The sequence below is a fragment of the Solanum pennellii genome, chromosome 8, assembly GCF_001406875.1.
Source record: "Solanum pennellii chromosome 8, SPENNV200".
Taxonomy (NCBI): domain Eukaryota; kingdom Viridiplantae; phylum Streptophyta; class Magnoliopsida; order Solanales; family Solanaceae; genus Solanum; species Solanum pennellii.
This window is the reverse complement of record NC_028644.1, coordinates 59,958,635-59,973,466: the sequence shown is the minus strand read 5'-3', so window position 1 is coordinate 59,973,466 and position 14,832 is coordinate 59,958,635. Positions and strand designations below refer to the sequence as shown.

Here is a 14,832-nt window from a genome sequence, read left to right as displayed (position 1 = left end):
CCCCCAACTAGAATCGGGATCCAACATCAAAATCAGGATCAGACCCTAACCCGACCTGAAAGTTGTCTCGAATCAAGGTCGGAATTCGGGTCTTAAATCGAGAATCAAGAATCCAATCTCGAATTAGTATCGAGAAAGGGTACCCGTAAGTTGAGTTAGGGTGGAAAGTTGAGTTGTGAAGTTGAGAAAGAGTTTCGGAAATGTTTTACTTACTTTTTAGACCCAAATCATTTTTCTTTTAAATTAAATTTAAAAAAAAGTTTAATTTGAAAAAATAATTTCCAAAACATTCAATCCAACCAAACATGAAAAAATTAAGAAACATTTCTTAAAAAATGTTTTCCTTCATCTCAAACACACTTAAATCAATTTGCTTTTAAGGATAGTTTGTCTACATATTCATGTTTTAGCTTCTTTTCCCCATTGTTCATTTGACAGCAAGGCCACCAATTTGGTTTCACCTACTTTTTTCCCTAGAGACATGGTTGTTTTTTTCCAGTGAAAACACATCGACAAATGATGCCTCGTATCATCTTACATAAATGTAGTACAAGAGAAACTCATAAGATGTACGTGCAGAGAAGTATGATATAAATACCACAACAATACATGCATTAATAGCAAAATCTGCATAAAATTGTATATACAGTTCCATCCCTCGGGTCACCAATTGCCCATTACGAATCTCGTCTAACACTTGATATAACTTACAAATTTGTTCATGATAAAGAATGTCGTTATTTCTTGTACATCTTAACTAATTAAGTTTATCTCGTTCTTGTGGGGCAATTCTTCTTTTCCAAGGCCCTGAACTGCTGGGACTCGATCATCCACCAAGCTACAGTTCTCTCAATTGATTCTCCGTAACATTAAGTCAAACTGGCACTTTTACAACCCCGATGTGTCTCTTCGAGTATCACATAATTGCCAAAACAAAAAATAGGGGCAAAAAAATGGTGCAAATTATAACTCTTCGGGAAAGATCATATGGACATTCATTCTTAATAATCACTTTCCCATGAGTTTGTAGTAGGCATAGAGACCAGAGCCAACAAAACCCAGAAGCTGTCCAAGGACATTCAACTGAGAAGATATCCATCCACAACGATTAGTAGACAATAAATAACAGCCGATCACAGGAACAGAAATAATAAACTCACCAAATCAAATGGAAGCCCGCCAAATATGAACCATCCTAGTGAGATTGTGAAAAGATCCTGCATAAAGGAAGAAAAAACTATAGTACTGATAGAGACTCATCAAATACTTATTTAACTTGTTTCTCACTCAAGAATACATAACAAGTTAAATGAAAATCTCGGAAGCACTAGACCTATATTTGCAAATGCAGTGAGCAGATTGACAAGCTACCTGTGACCAACACAGCTAACTACCTAAGTACAAAGGGGATAAAGATTGACAGTCAAGCCAGTAGAGTGAATAACCCTCCTATGCTTTTCAATTTCATATGAAGAATTATGCATATTTCCTATAACCGGTGCCATCGGCTGTCTCACAATAAACACAGAAAGTGGATGAAAAATTGAGGGTATGTACAGAATCACTGAGAAAAGAGGTTGTGGGCAGTGAAAGAATAAAGGACTCATGAATCATGTTTTTTGGCCCCACAGAGTTTGGATCACTTTTCTTTCTCTTCTTTAGAGGAGGACAGAGGTTGGCAGATCTCCTCTTTAGTTTGCCACTTAACTTTGACTGAAAGTGCAATCTGCCATTTTCGAGTAAAGGTTGTGTTTGCCTCCCATATTTCGGCATCACAAACCGCAAGGACATCCTATCAAATTTACATCAGCTCCTAGTAAAGGTGCATGTTGCTTGATGCTCAACTCGACCAAATAGAAATGAGAACTTTTGACAAAGGATATGGCTTTTTCTTTCAGTATCTGTGAGAACTATATCTGCAGGCTATCCGTAACTGTAGCCTAGTGATATGTGGCTATTCTATAAGTGGGCTCCTGAGGAACAAGGTGATAAGTTAAGTGATTTTTTTCCATAGCAAAATCACTTGAACTTGCAACAGGTTGAGTTATGGCCCTCCCAAATAGTTTCAACAGCACAACACTAAACCCATACATTAGAAGCTTACATCTCTGCTAGGTATTTGGTCTGCATACAATGTGTAAGTCTACCATTAAAATTCCAAGGATTCAATTCAAATGAGAGTTGTAAGCGCACGGTACTCTTTGATTCTTAAACAAGAAATCAACGATTATCGTGAGAATGAATAGATTTATATGCAACAGCACGTCTGAGACAAAACTAGCACCGGATCGCTGGTACTATATCTCAAGATGAAGGTATGATGGATAAAATGCAAAATGAAACAGAGATAAGGAAGTAATTTCTCAGAAAAATCAGAAGGACAAACCAAAATATGAAGGAGGCAAACCAGATGCTCGAGGAAATGCCAAGGAGAAACACGCAAAAGGAAAAACTACAGATAACATATTGGCACATTAGAAGTTCGAGAAAATGACAAAGTAGGAGAAGAGCATGCAGGGACTTTGAATGTTCAAAAACATGCCCACAAGAAAACAACAGCAAAAGCTACTAGAGAAACTAAACAAGCCTCCACACTAAGAAAGAAGCATGATGATCAATAACAAAGACACGAGGAGCCAGATACGGATCAAGAGAAAGGAGACTGAGAATAAACAGCAGGGAACATAGAATGAAGTAATAGTCATTGGGGATACCGCCAAACATTGTGAGCAACAAGACAAGCCCCCAGAAAGCCCTATAACAAATCCAAAGGCTATCGACTATATTCATATACAGATCCATCAACATCAACAGAAACAAGGAACATTTATATTTAAGAAAGGAAGGAATTATTACACTATAAACTAGATCCATCAACTAAAAAAGATAATGAAGAAAGAGAGTGGGAATGAAGACTCAAAAGACGAAGTGACACAAGACGTTATCACGACATTTAAGAATAAACCATTGAGGTTAGGTTACAATAGGAACATGAGTTGTACTATGTGTGGGAATATATGCAGGATTTAACCATAAAAGGTCATTATCCCCAAGAGGTGCCTCATAATTAGGGAGAGGGGAATTAGAATCTTCTAACTAGATAACATAAGAAGTCCTTCTCTGACTAGATAACAAAAGAAGTCCACACAATTCTATCTAGATCATTTTGGGTGACTAGTGGATTATTTGACAAGGACTTCTGGTGACAAGATAGAGATGTGAACTTTTCCACTTTATAGTTGGTAACGCCAAAGTATTCTAACCATAAACTTGTCTCAATTGTCATTTTGTAAACAGGAGTCCTCCATATACACTATCGGAAAGAATTTAGTATTGCAAAATATATATTCCAGGATCAAGTTATAATGTCCACTCTTAGCTTGCTTAAGGAGGTTAAGCATACTTGTCCTTTTTGCTTACTTATCAAAAGGAAGACATATACTCCCTCTGCTGTAAGCCTTATGAGGGCCCCCAGGTAATTTAAAAATCACTGTTCTCCAGGAACTGAAATGCACGATCACTTGCAATCTTGCACTCTATTCAACTCCAATTGCAACAAAGCAATGCATTTGACAACCTGAATTATGGACTTGTGTTCCTCCACAAACATTATTTGCCATTTAACAAACTTTGTACTTTCTCCGATTGGAGTTTTGACCTAGTGAGGTGAATCAGAAAGTTTAATAGGATGATCAAATTTATCAGAGAACAAACCTTCAAGTTACCGCATATTGTCTGTGTGACAGCTGAATTCAGGGTTGTGTTGAGAAATATAGAGTAGTTCAAGAAAAATGCCAATATGCAAGACATAAGCATTACAACCTGCTCATTTACAAAGTACCAAGAGTCAAAACACAGCAATATAACATCCCGTTCAGAAAATTCTAACTAGCAGTTAAATGTCCACTACTGAAAAAAAAGAGAGTAACATTTCCAATAACAGTTGGAAGGAACCATGTGACAGCATTTCTTTTTAATCCTTCCCTATGAACCCCCCCCCCCTCTTTTTGCTCCCTTGGTGACTCGAGCCCACAACCTTAGGGCTGGAGATGGAGGGTGCTTACCCTCCGAGCAACCTCCTCTTGTCAACCATATGACAGTGTGCTAGTATAAACAGAGTAGGGCATATTTAAATTGAACCAAAATGCTTTGGAGCAGGATTCACTCTCCACTTTTCCTTTATACCCCAGGGGCAGTAAAAATACTGTCTCATGCTATATTGCTCAGACTCTCCAAAATTGTTGTTGCACCCGTGTCAGATTCTCCAAAATGTACTATTTTTGGAGTACCTGACACACTGTTGATAATTTTGAGGAGTCCGAGCAACATAGGTCTCAGGAAGTGGGGAATGGGAAAGAACACCTTATGAGTTTGAGCTCCTCTGGAAAAATGTGACAGCAAATTTGACTATCACATTATAGGGTGCAGGAAGAGATAACGAGATAGTAAGGTACCATACACTAAGTTAATTATGAAACTTACCAGGAACCCTGGTGAAAATAAGTAAGGGAAATCCATTGTCAGTGCCAGGTCACCACGAATAAGTGACCAAAGAAGTAAGAAAGGTCCACAGACGATTCCTATTGAAGGTAAGAAAAACCAAAAATAATAATAATCAGATAACAAGAACTATAGCTTATGACAAGGATGAGTAGAAGAGAACAAGAGCAATACCATTGCACCACATTAGGCCAAAGCTATTAAGGCCACTTGATTTTCCTGGATTGATGGAAGTATTAGAAAGGTCCAGAAAAGATATCAATGTGAAAAGATTACATGACAAGGAAAAAACACTACCAATACGCGCTATGGTGGCAAGGTATATTGCCGTTGTGATGTTGGATAGAAAGACGACGGCATAGCCATAAAAATCAAATGACAAGTCCCGAGCTCCAGCAACAAAAGCACCGAACACGATTATCACCACACTGGTAATGTTAGGCAACATTATGTTAAAAGAACAAACAAGAAATATGCTTCTCACTGTTACTTAATCTATTTGCTTGAATGATGTGTAGTTAACAAAGCCCTTAACAGAAAGAATAGAACATACGGAAGGCAGTCAAACAGTGTATTATCTTCTTATTGATCGATTTAGATGTGTAAAAGGAAAATCTTAGGGTCGTCTGGTCACCAGGATAGCTCCAGCAACAAAAGCACCGAACACGATTATCACCACACTGGTAATGTTAGGCAACATTATGAAAGAACGACCAAGAAATATGCTCACACTGTTAACTAATCTATGTGCTTGTATGATCTGTAGTTAACAGAGCCCTTAACAGAGGAAAGAATAGAACATACGGAAGGCAGTCAAACAGTGTATTATCTTCTTATTGATCGATTTAGATGTGTAAAAGGAAAATCTTAGGGTCATCTGGTCACCAGGATAGCTACATCAACAAAAGCACCGAAAATGATTATCACCACACTGGTAGTGCTAGGCAACATTTTGTTAAAAGAACAAACAAGAAATATGCTCACAGTGTTGCTTAATCTATGTGCTTGAATGATGTGTAGTTAACAGAGCCCTTAACAGAAGAAAGAATAGAACATACGGAAGGCAGGCAAACAGTGAAGTGTCTTCTTATTGATCGATTTAGATGTGTAAAAGGAAAATCTAAGGGTCGTCTGGTCACCAGGATTAGGAAAATAATACTGGTATAAAATTCAGGATTATTGTTGATTGTATTAATTGATTAGCATGATTTTACGAGATTTTGTTATATCCTTTTCTAGCGTAATTATAGGAATAGAGTATTTCCTTTTTATTGTAATTGAGTCCCTTCCCGTAGTCAGTTAGGATTCACTTGTATAAAGTCTCATTGCAATCGGAACTAAAGACATAATGATTTACAAAGAAGCCTTCTCTTCTTTCTCAAATTCTACAATTATTTTACGCCACGTTTTGTTGGCACGTTGTTTTTGATATAAGCAATACCAATATATTTAATACTGGAAAAATCGGTATTCTGTATCAGATCCAACATGAGATAACTTACACCGGTATTAACTTTATGAGGATAAAACATCTACAAGAAAAATAATCTTGATTTCATCTTCTAGTTTTTATTTACTTTAAAATAAGGGTAAAATTGTAAGATAATTATATTGTACACCATATATCCCACTTTTAATGCAATGAACAAAACATCTGCTGAAAGACGCATATCCACTACATAATCCAGTGATTATAAATCCATGTACCAGAATCTCGGTACAAAAATCGTAAGGTGGCGCAGGAAATGGGAATTAGAGACTTGTCAATACATAACAAAAGCATGTTGATGAAATGACTGGAGATACACACAAGTGGATCAAGCCTTGTGGAAAAAGGTTGTGAAAGCAAAACATGGTACTAAGAATCACTGGAGCACAGAGGTTGTTAGTTCTCCATATGGTGTAGGTCCTTGGAAGTATATTAGCAAGTTAGGGGAGGAATTCTATCTCAATTGTAAGTTCAAGATGGGCAAGGGCAATGGATCGATCAAAGGTTAATTTCTTGGAAGATATATGGCTAGGGGACTCAACATTACAAAATGGTCTTCCTAGTCTCTATGCATAAGCACAAGCAGATCTTCAACCATCTCTCAAAATAGAGCTGACAATACCTGAATTCCTCAACCAGAAGGAACTTCCAAGAACAGGAACTACTAGACCTTCTCAGCTTAATGACTAATGAGAGACTAGGAGTTGTCCAGATCAATTGATCAATCACCCGGCAGACTCATTTGGAGGGATAAAGCAGTTGGTAAATATTCTGTGAAAGCAGCATACTATTCACTATGTGCTCAAAATGAAATGCTAGTCAATCGGCCATGGAAGTTAATCTGGAAAACTAAATTTACCCCCAAGGTGATTTGTTTTAGCTGACTAGCCCTCCATGAAGCCTCCCTCACCCAAGACAACCTCATCAGGAGAAAAATCACATCGTCAACAGATGCTTCATGTGTCACCGGGCCCTACAATTTAACAGACATCTTTTTCTTCATTGTACAGCAGCCACAGGCGTACGGAACATGTTCATCCCAGTTTTTAGTCTAAAATGGGTTATGCCAAGTAGTATTAAAGATGCACTGGTTAGCTGGAGCTCATGAGAGGCTGGTAAATCCATCAGGAAAGTATGGAAGATGATCCCAGCTTGCATTTTTGGGTGTGTATTGACAGAGAGAAACAATAGATGCAGGCACCTCTTCCCCGAGCTACATTCTTAAGTCTATAGTTTTAAGTTTAAACAACCCTCTGTAGCTCCCCTGAAAGTTTCTTGGACATTGTTAGCTCCTTAACTTAAGATTAGCCTTTTGCAATAGAGCTAACAATGTAGCTCCCCTGAAAGTTTCTTGGACATTGTTAGCTCCTTAACTTAAGATTAGCCTTTTGCAATAGAGCTAACAATGTCTTGTTATTTTCTATGCTTTGCAAGTGATGCATCTTCTTGATACCTTCTATGGAATATATTATCTTATCAAAAAAAATCTGGATTATAAGCACCCAAGGGTGTGGCCTAGTGGTCAATGAAGTGGTTGAGAACCCTGAGTCTCAGGTTCAAAATTCAGTGGAGACAAAAAAAAACAGTAGGTGATATTAGTTGTGGTGTGCGAAAGTTGGCCTAGACACCATGGTCATCAAAAGAAAAAAAAAGATATCTCTGGAAACCAAAAGACCTTTTTGTTTAAAATTATAAACCCCTTAATAGCCTCTTAACTAATTACTAGAAATATAACAGAACCGAAACAAATGGAAAAAAAACTTTCCTTTCTTGTAGCTTTCAGACACACACAAATGAAGCAACAGAAAAAATCCATGTATTTGCCAATTTTGACTCTCATATATCCGTACAATTAGAATATGAATAGAAACAAAAAGAGTACATAGAATCCTACTTGGAAAAGGATTGTAATATATTGTCTATAAATAGGATTTTAGTATTATAATGTAGATACACAATTCCATAATATTTTTCTCTGATATTTCTTCACACATGCCATTAAGATATTTAAGGCTGTTAGGTTAACCAATCAGTTTAAACTTTATGCATTTTGTCAGATCTCATTTACTTCTTTTTGAGAAGGAAAAGAAATAGTCCCAGAGCTATAACCCTTGTTTCAACTTAAGCAATTTAAGCTGAAGAAACTTCTATTTTCCAGAGTTATAACTCTTGTTTCCATAACCAGAATGTAGGAACAAGTGAAACATTAATCCAGTTCTTCTAGGTACTATTTCCATATGAGAATTTTCTTCTTTATGGAAAATTGTTTAGTTCATACAAAAGTCAACCATTGTTGAACCAGAAGATTTAATAAGATAATTTGGAAGCAATTTTAATTCATAAATTGAGAATACGAGTGAGAATGGAATGAATAGGTAGGGAAACATTATAGTCCAAACTCCATATATTCTCTATTGTACAAACTTTGAGAAGTTATTTCAAATATTATTTCCTAATATTCTGATTCCCGCTAAGGAACTTTTCTTTGTGTCTATCTCAAGATCGCATAAAATTTGTAGACATAGCTTCTGCAACAGAACTAACTAAGATAAAAAGGAAATCTTTACCTTCCAATAATAGGACGACTATACTTCTGACCTGCAAGAATGGATTCCACAATCATTGTAAATACAACAGTTGTCCTCCTAAGGGTTGTGTACATGGGTACATTGACACCCCGAACAGACTCCATCGTGACTAGCTTTCAAGGAGAACCAGAGACCACATAAAATCTTTTGGTGAGATGTGAACTCCTGACCTTTGAGGAAATAAAAGGCATAAAAGTGCAATACTAAATGAAGCAATTACCATGTAGAGAAGATAGGTCACAGCAACAGGTAAAGTATCAATTACTGTCTTCAGTGGCACAAACGTTTTAAAATTGTCAGGCGTAGCCAGCGATTCACTCAAATGAAAAGAAATCAGCTTCAGCCGTCTTAAGAGATAAAGAAAACAACACGAGCATATTATCTGCAGATGACAAGACATTAAATATATCAATTCAGTGATGCCAACTGATACAAAGAACTGCTTTAGAAAAGCACAGGAGCAAATAAGTCCTGTCAAGCACAAGTTCCTAAACTCATTTAGAAATATAAACACGTTATATGGAGATATTAATAACTTAAAATACTACATTTGGTAACTAAGTAAAACTTGAGAAATAAGCCAGAGGTTTTGCATGACGAATTGACAGTCTATTTAGAGGTTGGAAATAGCCTCTCTCCCCTCACAAGGTAAGGTTTGTGTAAACTTAAGAAATAAGCCAGACCACACCGTGGGATTACAATAGGTAAGTAGTTGTTGTTGAAGACAAATTGCTTTAGGACAAATGTCTGGAACCAGCCCAGGAAAATGAACATATAACTTGTGGTACAATGTTAAGAGCACCAGGCCTCCCTGCTAAAAATGGAGTCTCTAGGTTTTTGATGGTGGCCAGCATTCCCTCAATGTGGAAGAATACTACTTACCAATTGTCAAAGAAATAGAGTCTCTAGGTACCTGACAGAGTGTGATGACATTTGCAGATGGGAAGTTGTATGAAGAAAGAGCCGCTTTATTGAACAATACCAAGAGAACTGCAAGTCAATATCAGGTAACTTTGTAAGCATCAAGCAGTTTATAAAAATCTCTAAGGTCCGTTGGGGCTTTAAGCACAAAGCAAAAACAAGTGTTTCCTTTAATGAAAAAAGGCACAAACGGAGAAAACAAATACAAATATATATGTTTAGTCCAAAGACTAATAATTATAAGCATGAATGACAAATATATGAACAATGAAAATGATTTTTTTAGGATAAAATGAAATATCAATTGTTTAGTGCTGCCTCTTCAGAAAAGACTGATTGGCAAGGAAAAGTATAACACTGAAGTGCACATTAAGCGAGGCAAAGCGCTCAACACATTTTGATTCGCTTTAGGGTTAACGTTGACAAAGAGCCTTTGACAACACTGTTATGGAGAAACCAAAGGTCTTTTCTAAACAATAGGAAAAGACCAACAGGATTATGATTCTTAGAAAGTTGAAGCAAAGGGTTAAAGAAAAAAAAAGGGAAGTTCCTATATTCCTCCAAAATGACCTGACAGAATCAAAATTGAATATGGGCAACTATGCTTCAGTACTTGACTTTAAATTTGAGGTTCTTCTATATTCGCTGATGCTTAATGGAACCATGCATCATCCCTAGTCATCAATGGCTATGTCTTAAGTTCTTGTCGTTGGGGTCACATAATTAAGTGTTGATTCTCAACTAGATGTCCTTAAAAATAGACTAATTTACGGGTTTTTTTTTAGAAATGAGTGGAGTCCGCAGACCCCAATGAACATGAATAAACATTGAAAGTGCATGATATGGACAAAGAATATCAAATGGACATTAATCACAAAGCAATGATGTGCAATGGGGTCTCATTGAGTCTTTATCTGCATTCTAATATTTTCCTTCAAAAATCGAAGTCAAAGGTATCCCCTAATTTCTGGGTGTTGGACAATGGAGCGACTAGCCCAAACTGAAACTATCTGGTTTTTCTTTTTTAAGTGCATGATAAAGAACAGAGAATATTAGTTTGTTTGCAGTAAGTTCTAGAGTATCATTAATATAATGGCATTTACACATGGATTTACCAACAAAGAAAAGAAAATGAAAAACATGTTAATTTCCCACTACGTTAGAGTAGCATATATGAACAATAGCCATATCCACAAAGACAGAAATGCAGTCTATTTGTCTGAATCAGGTAGCATAACATGCGGCAAAAATACAACACAGTACTTTTATACATTTACTACTGATTAATTGCTTATAGTGTAAACAAAGACAACTCCAATGGACATAAATGCAATGATTTCCAAATAATACAAATGTCCATCTTAAGCTAATAATATAAGAGTAAGTTTGCCCTCCTTGTCCACTTACTTTTATCCCTTTGAATTCATCCATTTATAACACGGGCGACCTTGGAGGCTTGCACTTGGCGCAAAGCAAAAGAAAAGTGGAGTCTTCAAACTTGTCTATCATTAGGGACGTCAATGGGGCAGAGCAATTGCAGGGTGGGGCGACTTATAGTGTTGTGGGCAGTGCAGGTTAGAGCTTTTGTAGGGCGGGGCGGGGCGGGGAGGGTATGCGGGTTGCCAAGACTTTCGCAATATTAACTACTTTCACATTCCTTTTGGGTAATAAACACACTACTCAAAAAATAAGGCAGTACTCTATACATTATTGCATAATTCAATCTTATCCCAGGTAATTATGAAGAGGATAAAACATCAACAAAATACTATTTAATATCACTAAAAGTTTTTTAAAAAGTCTTTTCTCTGTTTAGAATGAATTGATTGTGTTGTGTAGTACATAAACTAACAAACAATTATTTCATATGCGAAGAAAGTAAAACACAGCCACTGTGTCCTTCTCAAAGTGCAGGGATATATGCGGTGCTTTAATGAATTTATGTGGGGTGGACGGGGCGGGGCAAAAAAAAAATTGCTATGTGGAGCGGAGCGGGGCAGGGCAAAGTCTTTGCTGGTTTATGCCGGTTTGCACCCCACCCCGCGCCATTGCCATCCCTATCTATCATCTGACAAGATGAGACATTTTAAGGATGCATAAGTAGGCACGAACATGTATAAAGTATCCAACATACAACAATCTTTGTGAGCAAAAATGCTAAATAACCAAAGAGAAATAGAAAAGAGTTTAAAACCAACAGTGCCAAGATTATGTTAACATGTTAATGAACAATTGGTGCAATATAAAGATAGTGGCATTTTAGATGGTACAAACAAATTGTGTAAAAATCTTTTTTTGTATCCAATTCCCAAACATTCCCCACTACGTAATGTAGGGTACATTCATCCAAAAGAACATTTAATCATGTCATTAAAAGCTGAGCAATTCAAGCATGATGAATTTAGATACATATGGGGAAAGGAAAAATACTCCCTTTATTTTAGATATGTCGTACTTTCCTTTTAGTATGTTTAAGAAAAATGTCGCTTTTAGTAACTCTTTTATTCCAACATCTCACATGGCATATTTAAGAGCACAAGATTCAAAAGACATTTTGGTATACTATACACATCTTTAGTTCAAGATGACAAGATCCAAAAATCTTGTTACTTTCTTGAACACTGTGTCCAGTTAAAACTAAGATGCATAATTAAACGGAGGAAGTACTTGAAAAGAATCTAAATGAATGACAGTACTTTATTATTGTGTTAGCCAGTAACCAAGGCATTTGATGTGTAAGGCACATAAAGCTTGATATTTCAAAGATCTTGCGCTACTAATCCTACTTAATAACAGCAATGTATTTTAACATTGAGAACATGGATGAATACTTTTCTCTTGAAGATTGAAGCATGGCACCTAAGCCTTCAGATGTGAAAATGGATTGCACACCATAAGAATATTCATAGACTGATAAGGCATGAAATGATCATTCTACAATAAACTTTTTATGTGCATGACACTCCATTTGCATATGATTAATTTTTATATTTTTGGTCTTCTTTAAAACATGAAAGAAGAGACCAAAAAAATATTGTTAAAGAGACAGCAGAATAGGTGAACATTCCTTTTTTAAAAAAAATTACATCGCACGTCCTTTGTTTAATTGAACACAGATCTGCATATTAAGGAGCAGAAAGTATGATTTATGGGGCTACAACCAACTACCAAAGCTGCCATGATTAGCTTCAACATGAGTCAACCGTTATCAGATTCAATCTAACCAAATCTAAGTGCCACCAAACATAGTTAATTCGGCAAACGTTAATCTCATTCAGCTGGCAAACAACAGACGGTGAAACATGACTGAGCAATAATCACTAAATATGAAGAGAACTTCCTATCAATAACACCAAACATAAATCAAGAGCACAACTTCTAATACAATTAGGAAAGGCTACAACATCTTATAATACATCATTTCCATCAACCAAAAATAAACTTTTATTTGAATTGTACAGATCGAAGCAACTCCCATGCTAGCTCTAATGATTGCAATAGTAGCTTATTTCAAAGTGACGGAGACGGTCAAAATTCAACCGTTACACATTATAACACTTCATTCCATGATAAATCACTCAACTCCCGATCAACAAATAACTTCTCAATTTGAATCAAACGTAATGAGCATATACAAATTTCTAGCTCTAAAATTTGCAATTTCAACAAGTTCCAAAAATGCAAACCCTATTCCTCAAAAACGGAAAACGCAAATTGGCAATTCAACAGAGAACAGCTACACAAATCAGGTGAAACAATAGGAAGGAAGAAAGAGGAAACATCTATACCAGCACATGACATGTAAGAGATAGCAGCATAAGCACCGCGTTTGGTCATGGCCGATCCTTTGAAGAGCTTCTCCTCCATCCGCGGCGGTGATGGATCGATCGCCGTCGTCGTTGGTAGTAACGGATTGTTCTTCGTTGAACTTGAAGCCATGATTTACAGAGTCACAAAACTCAGATCTCTCTTCTTCTTCTTCTTTGTGAATCACTATCGTTTCAACAACTTCTCAAACTGCAAGTTGAAGAGCTTATTGATTTTAAACAAAGTCTTTTAAACTGTGTAATAAATTTCTTTTTTGAATTTTCCACAGATTCATAAACAGCCTTTATCCTAAAAGCCTCAACTTAAAAGCTGGTCAAACTTAAAAATTGGTTTTTGACTTATTTAGCTGTTTGGCAATACTCAAAATAACTTATTTTAAGTTAAAAAAACTTTTTTTAAGCCAAAAGTTAAAAGTTGGGGTAGGGGTGTTTTTTTTTTTAGCTTATAAGCTGTTTTAAGTTGACCACATTTTTACCTTTTTGCCCTTAATATTTTTATACAATCTCCAAATTACCCACATAACCCTAACATCTCTTTCTTCCATTTTTCCCTTTTCACGTTNTTGGCATAGCTGCTGAACTTCTTCCTGTTCTTCCAATTTGAAGTGAAGAAATATGTGAATGATAGCAAAATATAATTATTTATGGCGGTAAAATATAAATTAATTAACTTTTATTATGTTAACAGCTTTTAAGGGTATTTCAGACATTTTGATTTAAAAAACTGTTTATCAGCACTTATTTGCCAAACACATCAACAACTTTTTTTTTAACTTCAGCACTTTTATCCAAACGCATAACTGCTTATTTTAAAAATAATTTTCAGTACTTTCAAAAGTATTTTTTTAAAGCTGCTTTTATTAAGCCCATCCAAACGGGCCCTAAGAAGCTTCCTTTTTTTTTCTAATTATGGGAATTTTTTAATTTTTGAGAAAAATAAGTTCTTTTTTCTAGAGAAAAAAAAAAAGCAAATGGCTTGTTGCTTATATACTTCATTATTTTGCAAATTTTTTTTCCAAAGCTTTATATTAAACATAAATTAATAGACATAGTGCCGTAAAATTATTATGTCAATTCTAGTTTTCTTAATAAATATGTTAAACTCAAATATAATAAGTAAAAATGAATGAGGAAATAGTATATTATTTGTAGAGGATGTTTTTTTTACAGTTTAATTATGTTTTGTGATATTTTTCTTCTTTTATCTTTGAATATGATAGATTTTTTATAAAAAAAATGATTGTTTATTAATGAAAATTTATCGATCAAAATATTCATTTATTCAAAACTAATTTGCTCGGCAAGCATTTTACAAAAATTAAGTTATGCAGCATAATTGATCAAAATTTCTTTCACATAATGAAAAATTCAATTATTTGAGTCGTTTAGTGTTTATGCTAGGATCTGAACTACATGAACTTTGTGAAGTATTTTTCATAATTTAATCATAATGTTCAAACATTAAAGCTTATACCATTTGGAGCATATATTTTTATCATTGTTAGAG

The 14,832-nt window shown here is 35.5% G+C and overlaps 1 protein-coding gene across 1 annotated transcript; it reads right to left on the bottom strand.

Annotated features, from left to right (window-relative positions):
* Positions 1–584: 584 nt before the first annotated feature.
* LOC107029091 (nucleotide-sugar uncharacterized transporter 3) lies at positions 585–13,575 on the bottom strand. Its single transcript, XM_015230404.2, has 10 exons — positions 13,287–13,575; positions 9,491–9,567; positions 8,798–8,959; positions 8,557–8,690; positions 4,798–4,928; positions 4,675–4,719; positions 4,483–4,580; positions 3,715–3,822; positions 1,161–1,217; positions 585–1,083 (listed from the first exon to the last, which is right to left on the bottom strand). Exons 1-10 carry the CDS (start codon positions 13,435–13,437, stop codon positions 1,009–1,011), a joined length of 1,038 nt encoding a protein of 345 aa, XP_015085890.1. The 5' UTR covers positions 13,438–13,575; the 3' UTR covers positions 585–1,008.
* Positions 13,576–14,832: the final 1,257 nt, after the last annotated feature.